This window comes from Zerene cesonia, chromosome 16, assembly GCF_012273895.1.
Source record: "Zerene cesonia ecotype Mississippi chromosome 16, Zerene_cesonia_1.1, whole genome shotgun sequence".
Lineage (NCBI taxonomy): Eukaryota > Metazoa > Arthropoda > Insecta > Lepidoptera > Pieridae > Zerene > Zerene cesonia.
The window spans coordinates 1322962-1341917 of NC_052117.1; the positions used below are offsets into that span (position 1 = coordinate 1322962).

At 34.0% G+C, this 18956-nt stretch overlaps 4 protein-coding genes and 1 pseudogene across 5 annotated transcripts in view; 3 read left to right on the plus strand and 2 right to left on the minus strand.

Moving 5' to 3' along the window:
* LOC119832842 (abscisic-aldehyde oxidase-like) overlaps positions 1–8832 on the plus strand; it is a 12366-nt gene extending 3534 nt beyond the window's left edge. Inside the window, exons 4-17 of one of the 2 annotated variants that reach the window (XM_038356632.1) lie at positions 270–631; positions 818–1041; positions 1431–1533; positions 2296–2420; positions 2787–3080; positions 3308–3598; positions 3919–4409; positions 5368–5551; positions 5833–6028; positions 6217–6980; positions 7183–7372; positions 7667–7780; positions 8000–8093; positions 8218–8832. In XM_038356632.1, the coding sequence (XP_038212560.1) occupies positions 270–631; positions 818–1041; positions 1431–1533; positions 2296–2420; positions 2787–3080; positions 3308–3598; positions 3919–4409; positions 5368–5551; positions 5833–6028; positions 6217–6980; positions 7183–7372; positions 7667–7780; positions 8000–8070 (3409 nt within the window). In that variant the 3' untranslated portion in view covers positions 8071–8093; positions 8218–8832. Of the gene's footprint in view, positions 1–269; positions 632–817; positions 1042–1430; positions 1534–2295; positions 2421–2786; positions 3081–3307; positions 3599–3918; positions 4410–5367; positions 5552–5832; positions 6029–6216; positions 6981–7182; positions 7373–7666; positions 7781–7999; positions 8133–8217 lie in introns of those variants that run through there. The other variant, XM_038356631.1, reaches the window with a different exon arrangement.
* Positions 8525–11152, minus strand: LOC119832843. Its single transcript, XM_038356634.1, has 5 exons — positions 11093–11152; positions 10390–10483; positions 9894–10091; positions 9130–9259; positions 8525–8604 (listed from the first exon to the last, which is right to left on the minus strand). Exons 2-5 carry the CDS (start codon positions 10468–10470, stop codon positions 8534–8536), a joined length of 480 nt encoding a protein of 159 aa, XP_038212562.1. The 5' UTR covers positions 10471–10483; positions 11093–11152; the 3' UTR covers positions 8525–8533.
* A 1536-nt stretch (positions 11153–12688) lies between these two features.
* Positions 12689–15457, minus strand: LOC119833054. The gene is made up of 4 exons (XM_038356925.1): positions 15357–15457; positions 14150–14335; positions 12983–13118; positions 12689–12851 (listed from the first exon to the last, which is right to left on the minus strand). Exons 1-4 carry the CDS (start codon positions 15435–15437, stop codon positions 12772–12774), a joined length of 483 nt encoding a protein of 160 aa, XP_038212853.1. The 5' UTR covers positions 15438–15457; the 3' UTR covers positions 12689–12771.
* Positions 15458–17288: 1831 nt separating this feature from the next.
* LOC119833145 lies at positions 17289–17399 on the plus strand (annotated as a pseudogene).
* A 427-nt stretch (positions 17400–17826) lies between these two features.
* Positions 17827–18956, plus strand: part of LOC119833031 (craniofacial development protein 2-like) — a 3555-nt gene continuing 2425 nt past the window's right edge. Inside the window, exon 1 of the mRNA XM_038356901.1 lies at positions 17827–18862. Coding sequence (XP_038212829.1) covers positions 17827–18862 — 1036 coding nt within the window. The remainder of the gene's footprint in view (positions 18863–18956) is intronic.

Consider the following 18956-nt stretch of genomic DNA (forward strand, 5'->3'; position numbering starts at 1 on the left):
AAACCCCCTATATACTAAATTTCATGAAAATCGTTGGAGCCGATTCCGAGATTCCAATTATATATATATATATATGTATATATACAAGAATTGCTCGTTTAAAGGTATAAGATATAGCGATTTCTTCCACATATTCATAAGTACAAGTATTGTTTCTTTTAACTTTATAAATAGCGGACAGTTTGTAAAAATAACCGCCATGTGATTAAAGATAGTTGGTTAGTGAAAAATGCGACGTACATCCCATACCGTTCATTTTGTTTCCGCAGTTTACTTGAAAACAGAGATTACGATGTCACTGAATATGAAATAGAAAATTCCTTCGGCGGTAACCAATGCCGCTGTACAGGCTATAGATCGATCTTAGACGCCTTTAAAACCTTCGCAAAGGACACTCCAAAACCCAGCCTCGATGATATCGAAGATTTAAAACTATGTAAAAATAAACGAAATTGTAACAAAAGTTGTGAAGAAGATTGGTGTGTGGTTCCCAGGCGTGGTAAGGTCAAGAAGATATATTTGAGGGATCATAAAACTTGGTATAGAGTGAATGAAATCAACGATATTTTCCAAGTGTGGCGGAATGAAGGGACAGATTCTTATATGTTAGTGGATGGGAATACAGGGCGAGGTGGGTATATAAGTCCAAAGGAAAAGAAAACATTGAAGTATTTCTTTTAGCTGTTTTATCAATTCATCTTATAGATTACGTTTTATATATTATGCGTATATAGAGTGATGTATAAATATGTTTTTTTAATTTAAGTCTATAATTATTGCTGTTGTTCGTCTAATGCCGAAATTGTATTTTTTAAAGGTGCGATACACATATTTGAATTCCCTCGAGTTCTAATAGATATAAGTGCAGTCTATGAACTCAAGATCCATTACCTGGACCAAAACCTAATAATTGGCGCTGGAACTACGTTAACAAATACGATGAAGATATTTAAAAACATGGCTGAGATTTATGAAGAGTTCTCTTATTTGCAAAAGTTGTACGATCATTTGGACTTGGTGGCTCACATACCTGTTAGAAATGTATGTACATAATTTTATTTTTTGTTATGTCACAGTCGGCAATGGAGATGGTGCGTGCATTTGGGAGGCGTAAGGTCGATTGCAGACATTACACCTCTACAAATAAAAAGTATGAAGAAATGATTAAGAGGAGGAATAAAGGAAAGGGCTGGGAAGGGATAACTCTATATCCATTGTATTTGATACTATTTTTAAACCGTTACTTTTTTGTACATATCTGTTATGGGTATGGTTAAATTTTTCATTGTTCGTAATTTTCACGACCTATTTGTAATGAAGGCGATTGTTCCAGTAATTTTTTTATAATGTCATTTGAAAACTTTATTTACAGCGCATCATCGTATATATGAACTTTGAACGCTAAATCCGTATTTTCATTTTCATTGCAGGTCGGTTCAATAGCCGGGAATTTAATGCTGAAACAAAGAGATATGAGATTTCAATCCGATTTATTTTTGTTGTTGGAAGCGATTGGCGCATTTTTGACTATTGGTATTTTTATTTCAATTGTCACTTTATTTTAAAGACGGCAGTTGTAGTAGATCGATCTTCACCTATGTGATAATCAGATAAGAGCTATTTTTGACTGGGCGAGTTTTTATTAAACAAATATATTTCACAAGAAGTAGGTCTCATCTGGCAATCGGATGGGTGAAGTTTTATTTCTCATGATGTTTTATAACCTGACTATTTAATTATTGATTATTCAAATTAATTTAAAATATTTTAATTACTATTTATTTAATACTATTTAGTTAAGTAATACCAGACACCTGCTTTGTTTATTAGTATAGACTAGAATTACACCCGCAGTTTCTCCCACGTAGTCAAAGAAAAATCTATTTATTTCTTTGACTACGTGGGTCCAGGGGTTTTCCCGCACTGTTTTCGTTTCTGTGGAATTTCCGAAATAAGTACTTTTCTTTCCCCTTGCTGGAATCTAAAATTAACTTTGCAATAAATTTTAACCAAATCGGTTCTGTGGTTTAAGCTTGAAGCAGAGACGACAGAAACGTGAACAGAGAAGACAGACAGACAAACAGTTTATATGAGTTTTATATGAGGTTTACGCATTGTACAATATTACGATAACAATTTGCAATGTGTTGTTAATATAAATCTGTTTCAATAGATAATAAATAATATGTGAGTCTATGTTAAAGCTTTAAGCCAGATCGAAATCTAGCAAAATAGATAAAATTTATAGCCACAATAAAGGAAATATTGATGCTTCAAACATTATGTTTGTTCTAGTAAGCGCCGAGAGCACGGTAGACGTAACACCACAAGAGTTTTTGTCGATTGATATGAGAGGGAAGATCATCACTGCGATCAAAATACCTCCGCTGTCTAATAATTATAAATTTGCCTCTTTCAAAGTTTGTTTATCGTACATTGTTATTTTTTATACTTCAACTAGTTGCTCCGGCTCCGCCCGGGTAGTCATTTATCGTAATTGAAAGAATATAAACTATCTTTTAACTTGGATCAAACTGCACATAGCGTGTAATTTTGATCAAGATCGGTTGAATGGTTGAGGAGTCCATCGCGGACAAACAGTATGACACGCAATTTATAAATAGATCAATTGCCCGTACACCTGTCCAAGAAATATGGAATATCAGGACTATGCCAATATGTAATGTGATAATATAATTTTTATTTTATCTATTAGCTGTCCCTTTTTCAATTCTATCAAATTAGTGTCACATAATTCTATCATAGTTTATAAGACAAGTTTTCAGGTAATGCCCAGATCACAGAACGCTGTAGCTCAGGTTCACGGAGCTTTCCTTTATGAATTAGATCCAAATGACCACGAAACAGTAAAATCAGCGAGAATATTATATGGTGGTCTTTCAAAGACCTTCACTCACGCGTACAGAACAGAATTGTTTTTGAAGGATAAGAAGTTGTTCGAGAATGATGTGTTACAAGGAGCACTTAAAGTTCTCCATGACGAAATTATTGTAGAGGAATTCCCAGGAATGCTGTCACCGGAATTTCGGAAGAAAGCTGCTCTGGGTTTATTTTATAAGGTATGAAGTACATACGGCTAATATAAATTGTCTATCATACATAAGTAAGTAGTGTACTTGGACTAGTATACACTACGAAACGATGACCTTAATTACGCTATAGTAATACATTTGTTCACATAATTGTGAATTGAGTTCGACATGAAAAAGCTGTCACGATTTTAACGAAATCAATTATGTTAATGTATTTAATGATCAATCAATTTATTTTAACATAAATTTTACAGGGCTTGCTCAACATAATACCGGCGGAGCTATTAAACGTACGATACGCATCAGGTGCAGTTGATCTGCGGAAATACAGACCACTCTCAAAAGGTACAGAGGTTTACGATACAAACCCAGTATTATGGCCTTTAAATGAGCCTATGCCGAAAGTGGAAGCACTGATACAGTGTGCAGGGGAAGCTCTGTATGTAAACGATCTACCTACCCAGAGAAAAGAAGTATATTGTGCGTTTGTCACTGCGAAGATTGCTACTGGTGAAATCGGGCACATTGATCCATCAGATGCTCTGGTGAGTTATATAAATAATTATTATTTGGTATAGGAGTATGTTGTGGAGACTATAAACACGGGGGTATACTCAAACTCAAACTCAAATATTTATTCACTCAATTAGACTTCCTATAGAAGAATTATATAATATTCCACTTTTGACTCGTCATATTACACAGTTATAACATTTACCACCGGTTCAGAAGGCAGTTTCTACAGAGAAGCGCCGACAAGAAACTCTGTAGTTGCTCTTTTAAAATAAAATAGTAATATATATTCAAGAACTATTGTAAAACATTATTATCACGTAAAACTTGGTATTAAATTTTCTACACACAGTCCATTCCAGGTGTACTGGCCTTTTACTCAGCCAAAGACATTCCCGGAAAGAATATCCTCATAAGTGGCAGGGTACCACTTTACGATCCTCAAATATTATTAGCAGAAGATAGGATTACCTACTTCGATCAACCGATTGGGATAATAGCAGCTGAAACTGAAGTGTTAGCAAACAGAGCAGCGGATTTAGTTCGTGTAACTTATAAGAAGGATAACAAGAAACCGTTACTAGATATACGTGACGTAAAGATGTTTGATCCAAGTCGAATAACCTTGTATAAAGCTACCCCAGCTGAGAAAGAACCAGGAGTAGATGTGCATAGTGTAATAAGGGAATCAGAGAACATATTTTGGCAGTATCACTATACAATGGAAACTCAGAGTTGCGTTACTCGTCCCAGTGAGGAGGGTATTGATGCGTACTCGGCATCTCAATACCCTGACATGATGCATCTGGCTATTTCAGAGTTATTGAATATAGAGCAAAGCAGGTATGTAAATAATAATAATAATAATAATAAATTTATTTCTTATCAAATTACAAGATTTTTCTTAATTATAGACATTTACAATAAATGTGATAAGTGGCACCCGTTCTAGGCTGAGTTCAAAGAACTCGCCTGTGTGGACAGGCACCAGCTTCTATCCTTACTACAGTTACATTAGTATGCCTTTAATTAAAATACATCATAATATTTATAATTTTCTAGATATGATATAGACAAGAAATAATAAAATAGATATTAATGAAATAAAACAGATAAAATAAAAACCTGAGTGTGTGTGAATGATTGTGTGGATGGGTGTGTGTATATGTGTATGTGTGGATGCTAGTGAGTGTGTGTGTTGATTGGTGTGCATCAGGAAGTGTTAGTAGTAAAATTATGAATAGTAAGATTATGTTTATAGTTTAATTTTCAACAAGTTTTCAGTGGTATCATATGAAAATTCTTGCAGCCATTTACTGACGGTTGTTTTACATTTAGTTTTATTCATATTATATATATTGAGTATTTTATTAACATTGTTATAGACAAATCCCCCCAAAATAGCGTAGAATTTCATAGGAAAATAATGACGGGAGCGGTTCACTTCACATACCATGAATGATCTTCTTTTGTTAAAGTTATTATTGTCGAAATTAAGTTCCTGATGTTTTTTCAAGATTATTTGCAGCACATATAGTTGCCTTACAGTAAGTACCTGGCAATGTTTATAAAGTTCGGCAGTGGGAAAATCGATTTGTCTGAAGGTCATTACTTTCAAGACTGATCTTTGGGCCCTCTCAACGTTGAGAATAGTGCTTTTAGCCTGTCCACCCCATGCAGTTATAATGTAAATAAAGTATAACATGATTTAGTTATATCGATATCAAAATTCATGTCAAATAAATATGGTAAAGTCCTGTCGCAAGCGAAATGGTTTTCTTACATACATATTTTTTTGTAGAATAAACTTGGTTATACCACGGTGTGGCGGAGCTTATGGTGCTAAGATAACCAGAAGTAGTTACACGGCTACCGCATGCGCACTGGTCACTTATTTACTCAACAGACCATGTAGATTTGTAATGGATATCCAGCCCAACATTCGGGTAATTGGAAAGCGATTACCATGCAATCTTGATTACGAGGTATTTAACGAATTAATACTTCCTATTATTTATTAATTATCTATGGAACGGTGCATGTTTGTTTTTTTTACAAATTAGTATATTTTTAATGGATTTTTGTATGTCATTTACTATAGAAGAATATATTGCTTTAAGTTTTTTTTTTACCAACCACTGCACCTTTTTCTAGCAAATAAATAAACTTGAATTTAAAATTAACTTTACAAATAGAGTTAAAATATTATATACACATGTAAAATTAATTGAACATTCCTAATTATAATTTTATCGTTGGTGGCTAGGTTGCAGTAAACAGTATAGGCGAAATACAGTATCTACATTATAATTTATATCAAGACGTTGGCTACAAAGACAACGATCCAGTGGCGTTTTTAGCTGTTCCTGGAGTAAAGAACTGTTACGACAAGAGCCGGTGGAATTACAGCGTCTTCTCTGTTACAACTGATACCACTTCCAATACATATGCCAGAAGTCCTGGTGAGTTTATAAATAGCTGTCTAGTTTAAGCTTTGCTTGTATATTTTTGTAAGTACATACTCGTAATATTTGTTGGTGGTTATTTGTTTCAATTAAATGAATTTGTTAAATTTTATCTAACTGTTCTGGTTTTTTTCGAAGATTTATTCGACATAACATAAATAATTTACTAGGCCAATGTGATTTAGGAAGTTTTGAAAGTGTATGCATGACAGAACACATCATGGAGAGAATAGCATATGAATTGGACTTGGACCCACTGCAAGTGCGTATGTGTAATCTTAATAGTGAATACACAGATGTAAGAGATGTATTGGAGACACTGTTGGAAGATAGTGATTATGAAAAACGGAAAATGGAAGTAGCGGATTTTAATCTTAAGAACAGGTGGCTGAAACGGGGTCTTCGAGTGGCAATTATGAGCTGGCCGGGAACACCTCTGGTGGATTTCCATATTTATATAACTGTCTATCATGGAGATGGGAGCATTGTCATTAAACATGGGGGTGTAGAAATAGGTCAGGGGATAAACACAAAAGTTATACAAACCGTTGGGTTTATATTGAAGGTTCCTATAAGTAAGATAAAAACGAAACCGCTGGATGTAGCCTCCGTTCCAAATAACTTTTCCACGGTTGCCAGTCGCACGACTCAGGCAATATGTTTCGGTGCAATCAAATGCTGTCAGTTGCTTTTAGATCGTTTAGCACCAGTCAGAGATACAATAAAAGATCCTACATGGGAAAATTTAGTGCAAGCGGCGTTTGAGCAAGGAATTAATTTGCAAGTGAGTTATCAGGTCAATTCGAATGATCAGGAACCTCACAGGACTGCAGGTATTGCTCTATCAGAAGTAGAATTGGACATATTAACTGGTGAATCACATATACGAAGGGTTGATTTAGTTGAGGACGTTGGGACAAGTGTGAACCCAGAAATCGATATTGGCCAGGTAAATGTAAAATAGAATTGTAGAAATAAAATTTGTAACATGATCTTGGTGAATATAATTGTTGTTGTTGTGTCTTAATTGTATCGTTGTGTTTAAATTGTAATTTTGTGGAGTCAAATAATTTATTCTTTCTGTCTATTATTGAAACCACGGTATTTAAAAATGCTGGTACAAATAATCAAATATATTATTCGTTTTATAGATTCAAGGTGCATTTACAATGGGCTTGGGATATTGGACTACAGAACAATTAATTTATGACAAGGAGACGGGTCAGATACTGACCGATCGCACTTGGAACTACCACATACCACAGGCTAAAGATATACCAATTGATTTTCGGATAAAATTGCGCAAGAATCACAACCCCGTTGGGACACTGGGGTCTCGGTGTAAGAATTTTTGCTAATTATATTATCCTATCCTACTAGTCCTACTAATATTAAAATGCGAAAATTTATAAGGATGTGTGTGTATATATAAACCTTCCCTCTTGAAACACTGTATCTATTAAAAAACCCATCAAAATGCGTTCTGTACTTTTTAACAGCTATGTGTATATATATAGGGACGAACGTGGCAAGCGACTTTGCTTTATACTATGTAGTGAAGTAATTTGTATATTTTTATGGCTTTGAATCTAGGCAGCAAATAATTTATTTATATGTTTAATTTACTCTTTTCAGCGGTGGCTGAACCAGCTACTTGTTTAGCCGTAAGCGTCGCCTTCGCTTTAAAAGCTGCCATTGCCGCTTCTAGGGAGGAAACAGGATTCCCCAGAAATCAATGGTTTAATGTTGGTAAGGAAACTCGATTCGTTTATTAGTTATTGAGAAGTTAGGTGCACATTACTTTTTTACCGACTTCAAAACAGGCGTTCACTCAATACGACCGTATGCTTCAATATTATTAAGGGATAATTTCGATTTTTGCGACAGACGAAGTATTTATTCTTTGATTACATATTTTTAGACCTTTGTTATGTTTTTACAAAGCGTTAAATTAGTTTTTATTTACAGATGGCACCTACTCTGTTGAAGCCAATGTTCTACATTCACAAGTGAGATTGGAGGAATTTCTCTACAGATAATTACTATGGTCAAATGTGAATATGTATAATACTAAATTAGTTATTACATTGAGTTACAGAGATAAGCTTTTTTATTCCATATACTTCCTTATTTCCAACCGACTTCGAAAAAGAAGGAGGTTCTCAATTTGACAATGTTTGTTTCAGGTTTGTTAGAACTTAGAGAACGATCGAGTAGGTGAACGGTTTTTATTTATTTAATGGGTTTAGTTCAGGAAATTTGGAGGCCGTTTAGCTTTTTGTTAAAACAATTTATGATGCATAAAGTACCATATTAAAGCTCATAATTTAAAAATTTATTATTTTTTAATAATTGACAGCAATTAGGAATGAAATAAAACACTCATAATCCAACAAAATTATATATTATGTGAATATAACATCAATATATTTGCCTACATAATCTGAATCGTACAACATCCATTAAACATCTCTTTAAATACAAATTTAATATAAAATTAAATTAAACCTCTTCACGAGTGTTGAGCAATTTATAGAAACTATTGCTCAGAAGAATCGCGTAGACATTTAGACCTGAAAAATACAGAGATTATAGTCTGGATTAGCAAATAGGTTACCTTTACCCGGGTACCATGGGACGCCGCGGGTTACAGCTAGTGATGGTCTACCGATCAGTTAAACAGATGTATATCATCTGCCCCATACCCCTCTAGGGAACACGGGACTTCCCAAAACACTTTTTTGTTTTAATGGCAGAAGAGTGTGTCTCCCAGCTATAATTAAATTCACCTGTGAAAAATCTATGTGCTTTTATTTCATCCTTCTTATGTATCATTTGAGCTTGTTAACTATATGGGATTAAATCTTAGCGTTAGTAATTTCAGTCGTCGTAAATGATTAATATTATAAAGCTGCAGTGTTTGTTTGAACGCACTAATCTCAGGAACTAATGGTCCTATTAAAAAAAATTCTTTCAGTGTTAGATAGGCCATTTATTGAGGAAGGCTATATGCTATATATGTACCGCGGGAGAAGCCGGGGCGGACCGCTAGTTATAAAGCTTGCTATGTTACGGAGCCCTAAAAACTAAATACTTACTGATATAAAACACTTCCACGCTAATCGTCCCCGCGCTGTAATGTGGTGAGTTGAGAAAGAAGGTGAACATAGACAGCAGGAAAAACACGATCCACATGACGAAATAAGCTCGGATGATGGATGCCTTCTCCTGCAATCAATTACTCATTAAAGCTTGACTCATTAGAATTTCATTCAGTCATTTCTGTAAGATTCGTTGATTAAAATATAGGTCAACTCTCGGGTTAATAAAGCCTGTCATTAAGTAGTTATGTAATGAGAACAGCAAATAATATGGATGCAACTGTTCTTAGGATTTAGGACACTAAGAAGGTAATAGTTCTTTAAAACTTTCGAAAGATTTTTTGTAATTTTAAAAATTAATTGCTATTAATACCTATATGAAAAATTCTGCAGTATACAATTTTTTAGAACATAATTGAATGTTATTTTAATATAAGTTTTCAATTGAATTTGGATTAAAATATCTTTATAACCATGATTACATATGCAACTTAAGCATAATTTCTTGATCGATCCTTTGTTTTCCAACCGATTTCAAAAAATTGAGGAGGTCCTTAATTCTACTGTATTTTTCGTGCTTATTACGTCAGAACTTGCGATTGAGTGAAACGATTTTAATACATTATTTCTGGTTAATTCTGTATCATTGAAATTTGGTGTAGTTATAAGAATTTGAAGGTGGTTTAGTTAACAAATTATCTCGAAAGTTATCACGATCAGTATTAAATTCTAAAGTTTTATTGTTTAAATTGTTGCCATACCATAACCACTCCATACACGAAGAACAGATCGAAGCAGAACTTCGCCAAGAACATGATCACTAGTATAATGGACATGGCGTACAGGCCTGTGAGTGCTGCCTCTGCGCTCACGTCATCATCGTGGTATGCCTTCACCTCCAGGGGCTCTATGGTACATGCCACTACTATCATGATCACGAACAGCGTGAAGGATAGGAACTGGAAATTGTGGAGGTGTTGAGGTGAGGTCGATATTTCCGATTACATCATGCATGGCCCATGGACCATAGAATGAGAATTACCATAGATTTTTATTTACTTTTAGAATGTATGATGAGGTTTTTGACCTTTGCTATGACAATTAAATTTTAACAATATTAACCGCAGAATGAAAGAGAAATGCTTTTAATATTTTAAAACTGAATAAAATATAGTTGAAATTGAATTATATAGTGACAAATCAAGAAGAGCAGTTTAATAACCAAATCTAATTTCGAAACAAACGTATTAGACTTACCGCATTAAGGCATCCCATTACTATGTTACCAGTTTTTAAATCTAACACAAAACAGCATGTTTCTAGCTGTGGCAATCCCATTTTGCCGACGCACCTGAAATTGTAATTATTATCATGCTCGCTGCGCCCCGCGGTTTCAGCCGCGTAAGTCCGTATCCCGTAGGAATATCGGGATTAAAAGTAGCCTTTGTGTTATTCCAATTGTCCGGCTATCTACGTACCAAATTTCATTGCAATCGGTTCAGTAGTTTTTGCGTGAAAGAGCAATAAACACACACACATCCCTTAAAACTTTCGCATTTATAATATTAGTATGATCTTTCCTATCATATTTAATAGCAACGTTATCATTAAAGACATTTGCTATTAAAAAAGTATACATATATACGACGAAACGGTGTGCGACGAAATTTAAATACTATTTATTATCTAGATATAAATATATGTATGAAGTAAATTTTGTATGGATGTAACTATAGGCTACATCCATACAAAATATATGTCTAAAACCCAAAAAACATATTTCCATGTTGGTGCATGGTCTAGTTACTATTTCATATGTGTTGGATTCACATATTACACAAAAACATACATAACAAAAAAAACAAATTTTATATAACTAATATAATTCATAATTTTGAGACATAATATTTTTTGAAAATAATAGGTTATTCAAAAACATATAACGTATCTATGTACTTACTTAATATATTCCTAAGAGTAAAGATAACTATATAAAACTGGGATGTTGCACTTGGGATGAAAAGAAACTGAATGAAAGCCGCCCGATTGCGTCAAAGAGTAGCTTTATAACACATCGTAGACAGTGCAAACTTGGTATTTATTATATTTTGCTACTTTAATATATGTATGTATATATATATATATATATATATATATATATATATATATATATATATATATATATATATATATTTCTCCTCTTATTTAAATAAATAAGGTTCAAAAACACACTATAATAATGGAATCAACCAAATCGTCTTTCATTATCTTATACACAACATATCACAGCATAATTTTTCAAAATGTAATTGAGTCCTTGTTAATCCTGGCGACTCTAACCAGGATAATAAGATAAACTTATCAAATTAATTTATTTTTTATCCTTGATGAGTATATTAGTAAGTTTGAGTTAAATATGTACGTTTCAAACGAGTCCTAATTAAGTTTAAAGGAATAGTTTATTATATTTAAACTCAAACTCAAACTCAATCATTTATTTATTCAATTAGACTTCTTATAGAAGCACTTTTGAATCTTTATATTACACAGTTATAACATTTACCACCGGTACGGAAGGCAGTTTCTACAGAGAAGAGCCGGCAAGAAAATCTGTAGTTGCTCTTTTAAAATAAATCAATTCATACAAACATACAAGTGAAGGTGAAAAGCCAATATGAAGCGTGTTAAAAATAAATGATAGACGATTTTGTAATGTTATTCTATTGTCGTGTCTGTATTATAGTCTTTGTAATGCCCAGGCGTCACAAAGTCTAGCCTTTTAATCAATGGCGCCGAAAATTGTCATCCGACCAGAAACATAGATGGCGCTATATTAAATATAGATTATGTAGAATACAGACTGTATAATCTGTAGAAAATATAACAAATCTATATTTGGAAATGGGATGTGTTGAGGCACTTGGATATGTCTGAATCAAATAAGAACTTGACACTCGCAGAATCCTTCCTCAATGGGTTCGAGTGATTAATTACAAAGGAGAATCAAATTAAATCGTTCTGTAGAGTTATTAATGACGAGTTAATAGACATGCACACATATATATAGAAATTATCTAACATGTACATGTGACTCTTCATATGAGTAAGACTGGCAAAAAAAATGATCCATTGTGTGTTTTGTCCGGCTTTCACGCAAAAACTACTAAACGGATTTTGATGAAACGGTTTTTGCCCTACAGTTATTTGGCGTCGACGTCATATGGGCGTCAGTTAATTTTGAAGAATTACATTTGAATTTAAATCCACACACCTAGGAACCACACAGGCACAGCTAGTATATAATAAAATTCACATTTACAATCAATTGGCTCACGCATGTTTTAACCAACGACTGGTTCATGAATAAGGATGCATTTACAAAAACATAATATTTCAGTTTGTATTATTTTATTGCGTAAAACTTATGTTACCAACTAAGTATATCAAATTGAAAATATTGTGAACTGCGATGCAATAAAACCGATGTATTAAACACAGTAATTTAAATGCAATAAAGATAACATAATTACAATTTTAACGAATTAACCCTTAACTTCAGTCAATTAACAAATCACTATTTCACACGTTCTAACTTATGTAAAACTTGTTGAGTGTGAAAGAGACGAAACATCGATTAGTCTAACCATTATAGTTGGTTTGTATTTCGCCCATCGTGAGGTAATAACTTCTGATCACCAGCAAGAAGTATATGTTGATACCTGGAACAATATCATAGCTTTTGTTACCATCATCATTGATGAAATCATTGGAAGCACATGTAAGTACATAAACTAAACAAATATAGGTTTATGAATTAAAATTTCTGGCAACAAATTCGTGTAATACTTACATATAGAAAATACAAATTTGATAATTTCTCCGGCGGGGACCGTCTCAATCCCGAGGCAGACAAAGAAAATAATTGTTATCAGAACGATATAAATGAACGAATAAATTAAGTACGACTTCACGAAGAGGCGATGGTACTGTGAAAAGACAATTTTTGGGTAAGATAAAAAATTTACTGGCCATTCGGTTTTGCAAGGTTAGGACAGGGTGAAAAGTGTATTAGAGTGGTTAAATTTTATAGGCAACTAGCTACACCCTGCAAACGCTGTTCTGCCTTACTCTGATCATTTAGGGGGATGAAAAATAGATGTTGGCCCATTCTCATAGATACCGGATAAGCACAAAAATTTCATCAAAATCGGTCAAGCCGTTTCGGAGGAGTATGGCAACGTAATTGTGACACGAGATTTTTATATATTAGATGAACAAATTATTAGGTAGTCAGTACATGTAAAATTTTCTTCAATTACATAAATAATGAAATAACGTTATTTGTAATATGGTCAGTATTAAAATTTGTTTATAGAGAGGAAAAGATAATACCCTTAATTTATAATCGACTGGCCGTTCGAACTGGTTCTGCCCGTGGGCATTTAAAGCGTATGTAACTCGGTGAAGTTGCAGCTTTCTGATGATGAAAGATGATGATGAAGATTTTGAAATCCGATCCGTAGTTTTTGGGCGGAAACATAACAAATATGTTTATCTACAAATCTTTCCTCTTTATGATAATAGTATATTATTAACATAGAGATAGAAAATACACTAATAACACCTATTTAAAAAAAAAAACCATAACTATAGTGAAGATAGCTACTTCTGCATACCGAATTAAAAAAATGTACTCAAATATGCAGTGGTGGCTCAGTGGTAATAACCTCGGACTTCAAAATCGATAAGTCGGGGTTGGAGCGTGCAGGAAATAAATTGATTTTTCAATTTATCTGCACATGTGGATAACATTACCACTGCTTAAAACGGTGAAGGAAAACATCGTGAGGAAACCGGCACGTCCAAGAATCAAAAGTTCGACGACATGTGACATTTGCCAACCCGCACTTGGCCAGCGTGGTGGATTATGGTCTAAACCCTTAAAGGCTGCCTGTGTCCCAGCAGTGGGAACATATATAGGCTGATGATGATGAGTCAAATATACGTCTTATATTACCTTATGAATCCCATACACCAGCATAATAGAAAATATAATGAACAGCAGAGCGATGGCCAGTTGAATGGAGTTTGTGGTGATGATGGACGTTGAGATGTTAAACATTGAGTCTATTCCCAGCCTCCTTAGCGTCAAACCATCACGCAACCTCACACCAGATACCACGGACATCACTATGTTAAAAATCTGCAAGGTTGATATGAATGTATAAATATTTAAAAGGATAGATTTTGAATAGTTGGACACGTAAGATATAAAAGAGATAGAAGATACAGATATAAAAGATTTTGGCGGTAAATTATAGGCTTGTTTGGTGTGATTTGATTTTTTTTTGTAATTTCAGTTTTGATCGTGTGAGGAGTTGGGTATTTGATCTAGATTGTTTCATAAACAGCGATGGTGTTGATAAGATCGCCGTGTTTTTAAAATTCTTAAGTTTAAAATTTAAACGTTAAACTTTATAATTGATTGTGATATGTAAAGAATATTATATAATAGACATATCATCTTAATGTTAAAATTCACATAAAACTGTCAAATCTTCCTTATGAGCTAGGGATTTGATTTCTATAATATACTAACTGCACGCCCCGGCTCCGCCCGGATAGTCATTTATCGTGATTTAAATAATCTAAAGTATCCTCTTCAGCCAAGTCGGATTAAACTGCACGTGGTGTACAAATACGTTTAAAATCGGTTGAGTAGTTTACGAGTCCATCGTGGACAAACAAAGTGACTCGTAATTTATATATATTAAGATTATGATGTAGTAGTATCCTTTACAATTGTAATAACACTATTCATAATATTTTGTTTCATGTTTACCAAAAAACCCTAACGAAGCACTTTTTTCAGTTGTCTAACTTCAATACTGTTAAAGTTTATTTAAAAATATTTTAAAGAATAACAAAGTTTTATTAGAAACTGGTTTAAATTTTGTTTAGCTTTCTATTTCGCTGTGTATATAACATTATAATACAGTTATTTGCAGTAGAATGTATATTTAGCACAAGAACCTGCTCGATTCATCACGTATCCCTTTTTTTTTTGGTTGCCTATAAAAAAAAAATTGGCTGCAAATATCGTCATTTTTGAACTGGCAATTTTCTTTTTAAAACTTTCTCCCATCAAAAAAAAAAATCAAACTACAGATACATAACGGAATAGTGGGATCTTGGGGTAATTATATATACATGTAGGTACTTACCACATCCAGGTATGCAATAATTAAACTTCCAATCCGAAGGTCGAAGCAGCAGCAACAGTGCTCAAACGTTAGCATTGCCATTTCGATGTATTCCTTTGTCAATATTTCTGTTAAACGTAATTTTAGTTAGAACATAACTATATAGAATACTTCTGCACCCCGCGGTTTCACCCGCCAAAGTCCGTATCCCGTAGGATAAAAAGTTGCCTATATGTTATTCCAGTTGTCCCACTATCTACGTACCAAATTTCAGTGCTACGTGTTCAGTAGTTTTTGCGTGAAAGAGCAACAAACACACACACATCCTTATAAACTTTCGCATTTATAATATTATTAGGATATATAGTAGGATAGTAGGAAGTAGGATAAGATATTAATAATTAAATAAAGATGATTTTAATTATTATTATTATATTAAACATCGTTTTGTCGCGATATTCCTACGGGGTACTTACGCGGGTGAAACCGCGCAGCGCAGCTAGTGTAGAATAAAACACAATAACAAAAAAAAAATACTTACAAAAAATAAAAAAAATAAAAACAGTACAACGCCTTGAAGTCACACACTATAATAACAAATAACCATCTCTGCTCCAATAAGAAAATTATTAATTAACTACTCAATTGGCATTAATAAGTAAAACAATCAAAAGACAATTAAATCTTGGTAAATTGTACCACAGGATAAACCACAGATAGATTCAAAAACGTGTTTTGTACGTGACATTTACCCGGGTATTTGTAATGTAAACATTCGTACAAAGCCCGAATCTGTGCGCATGTATGCTTGCGAATGAATTAAAAAACGTTTGTGAATGCTGTCCTACACATCTGGATTTCCATATCATGACCGAAACTAAAAGACATCCGTTAATAATAGAAGCAACTAAATTGTTATTCAATTCTCTATAAAGTTTCGTCCAAGTCCGTTTAGGGGACTGCGTGAAAGAGTAACAGACATACATGAACCTTCTCAACTCGCATTTATAACATTCGTCTACACTAATATTAAAAAGAAAAGAATTTGTATTTTTGTTCGTTTGTTTGTAATGGATAAACTCAAAAACTGCTGAACCAATTTTTTTTTAAATTCTTTCACCATTAGAAAGCGGTAACTTCACTATATACCACGGGCGAAGAGTTAGTATAATAATATTCCACAATGTGTATGTAAATTATCATAAAATACAATAAACGTATTTGTTCCTAGACGTAACATATTAGCATAATAGAAAATGAAATCTATGGTTTATGGAATATGTATTTTATTAGACCTCCTTATATTTATATATTCATGTATATAGGTTTGTTATATTGTGATCCGTGTTACCATGATATGCATTTACGTCAGAACTCGTTTTCCTAGTTAAAACTAGTCGTAACTAAATGCGTTATTACAACTTTTTCAGCAAGGGATAACGTCTTAAAAATAATCTATGACCTTTCTCGGGTATTAAACATACAAATAAACTCAGTGGTTTAGCCGTGAAGAACGGACAGACGGACTTTCGCCTATATAGTATTAGTAGGGATGGTTGTTATTAAGTAATGTGTTATATGTTATTATTTTTATCCTTATTCAAATTATTTTATCACCATTTATGAATGTTATTATGAAAAGTTTTTAATTATAATAATGAGTTTCATAGTTTTAGAAGTATTTCAAATCTAACTTTCAAATTTCAAATAACTAACATATGTACTATATAAAGTATTAATTATCTTAGGATGTTAGGTTAATTATTTATCTATTTAATTTTATTATATCATTATAATACATCTTCGAGCTATATGGAGCAAGAGAGTGAATCAAATAATGCAAAAAATCTTTCTAACACTAGATGGCGCCACTTACGGTAACGCCGCAAGGAGAACACGCTTTTGAAGTTTTTTTCTACTATATTGATATATCTCCTAAAACGAAATTCAGGTATCGCTTCTCGGCCTTTTGGCTAAGATCAAAGTGTAGTATCTGTTCTTTTCAGCTTAATATCTGAAAGTTGGCCCCGCGCTGGGCCTCACAGCGTAGGGGGGCGTCCCCCGGGTGGCGGATGGGGGAGCGGTCAGTAGTACAGCCTAGCTAGCTACTGGCCAAGTCCGATGGACTCGCCGACCAAAGTAGGATGTGGTCCTCCAGCATGTCGGAGGTTGTGCGGAGGGCTAACACCCCTCTCACGTAAAATAAACACATGTTACGAAACCGACAAGAAGAGAAAAACGATCTGATCCCTACATCGACGACGCACGGCTACGGATAAAGGAAATACGATTTGCCTCATGGAATGTTAAGAGTCTATACAGACCGGGATCTATATACCAGGTCACCAGAGAACTGCATCAATATGGAATCGGTATAGCCGCACTGCAAGAAGTAAGGTGGCCGGGAAATGGAGAATGCCAACTGGAAAGCGGTCACACACTATTCTATAGTGGCTCTAACGTTGGTAAGCACATTAATGGAACAGGTTTCATGGTCGACAAAAAAATACTGCCCAGCGTAATACAGTTTAAACCAATCTCAGATAGAATATCTGTATTGCGACTTAAAAGTAAATTCGTCAATATCACCCTCCTGAATACGTATGCCCCAACAGAACTAGCAGACGATGCCACCAAAGACGATTTCTACGAAGAGCTAGATCAAGTATATGATGATATCCCCGAATATGACGCTAAGATCTTGCTAGGGGACCTAAACGCAAAGATAGGACGAGAAGAGGCATTTATGCCCACCATAGGAAAACACAGCAAACATGAGAAGTCCAACGATAACGGCATTAGGATAATCAGTTTCGCATCATCAAAGTCCATGGTAGTCCAAAGTACCAAGTTCCCCCACAAGAGCATATACAAAGGGACCTGGAAGTCTCCGGATGGTAAAACAGTCAACCAAATAGATCACGTCTTAATTGACAATAGGCACAAGAATATTATAGAAGATATAAGAACATTCAGAGGTGCAGACTGTGACAGTGATCATTATTTATTGGGTATCAAAGTCAGGGCTAGGATAAATGTCAGTAAAGAAAAAACTGTAACATGCGAAGACAAGATCAATGTAGAAAACATAAGACATGATAAAGTAAATAAAAACTTACAAATAGAGTTGAATAACAGGTTTGATGGTTTACCATTGTCTGACAATATCGAAGAGGCATGGAACACATTAAAAGAGACAGTGAAGAAAGCAAGCCTACAGATACTTGGCAAAAAGAAACGTAAAAACAGAAGGAAATGGTTAACACCAAAATGTGAGGAATTGTTAAACGAGAGAAGGAAGTTAAAAATGCAAGCGGAGCAGGATAAGAAATGGAAAGATAAATACAATAATATACGCACAAAAACCAAAAGGACGATAAGAAACGCGAAGAGAAAACATTTGGAGGATATAATACGGGGTATGGAAGACTTAATTAGAGCAAATGAAAGTAGGAATTTTTATCAAAAAATTAGAAACCTAAAAAAAGGCTACCAACCTACCTCGCAACTTTTGGAAGACGATGTCGGTAATCTTGTAACAGAGCAAGCAAGAATTAAGGACATGTGGCGAGACTATTTCCGAAACCTCCTGAACTGCCCATCCACGCAACACGACATAGA

Bases quoted from the DNA above. Each gene is read 5' to 3' on its own strand.
- LOC119832843 (XM_038356634.1), bottom strand. From the start codon at position 10,470: ATGGGATTGCCACAGCTAGAAACATGCTGTTTTGTGTTAGATTTAAAA. The intron at 9,260-9,893 runs GTATGGCAACAA...AATTGATTGCAG, and splicing joins TCGTGTATGGAGTGGTTATG to GAGAAGGCATCCATCATCCG. The intron at 8,605-9,129 runs GTAAGTATTTAG...TGTATTTTTCAG, and splicing joins CGTGGAAGTGTTTTATATCA to GTCTAAATGTCTACGCGATT.
- LOC119833054 (XM_038356925.1), bottom strand. From the start codon at position 15,437: ATGGCAATGCTAACGTTTGAGCACTGTTGCTGCTGCTTCGACCTTCGG. The intron at 13,119-14,149 runs GTAATATAAGAC...GTCTTTTCACAG, and splicing joins TGGTGTATGGGATTCATAAG to TACCATCGCCTCTTCGTGAA. The intron at 12,852-12,982 runs GTAAGTATTACA...ATATTGTTCCAG, and splicing joins CAAATTTGTATTTTCTATAT to GTATCAACATATACTTCTTG.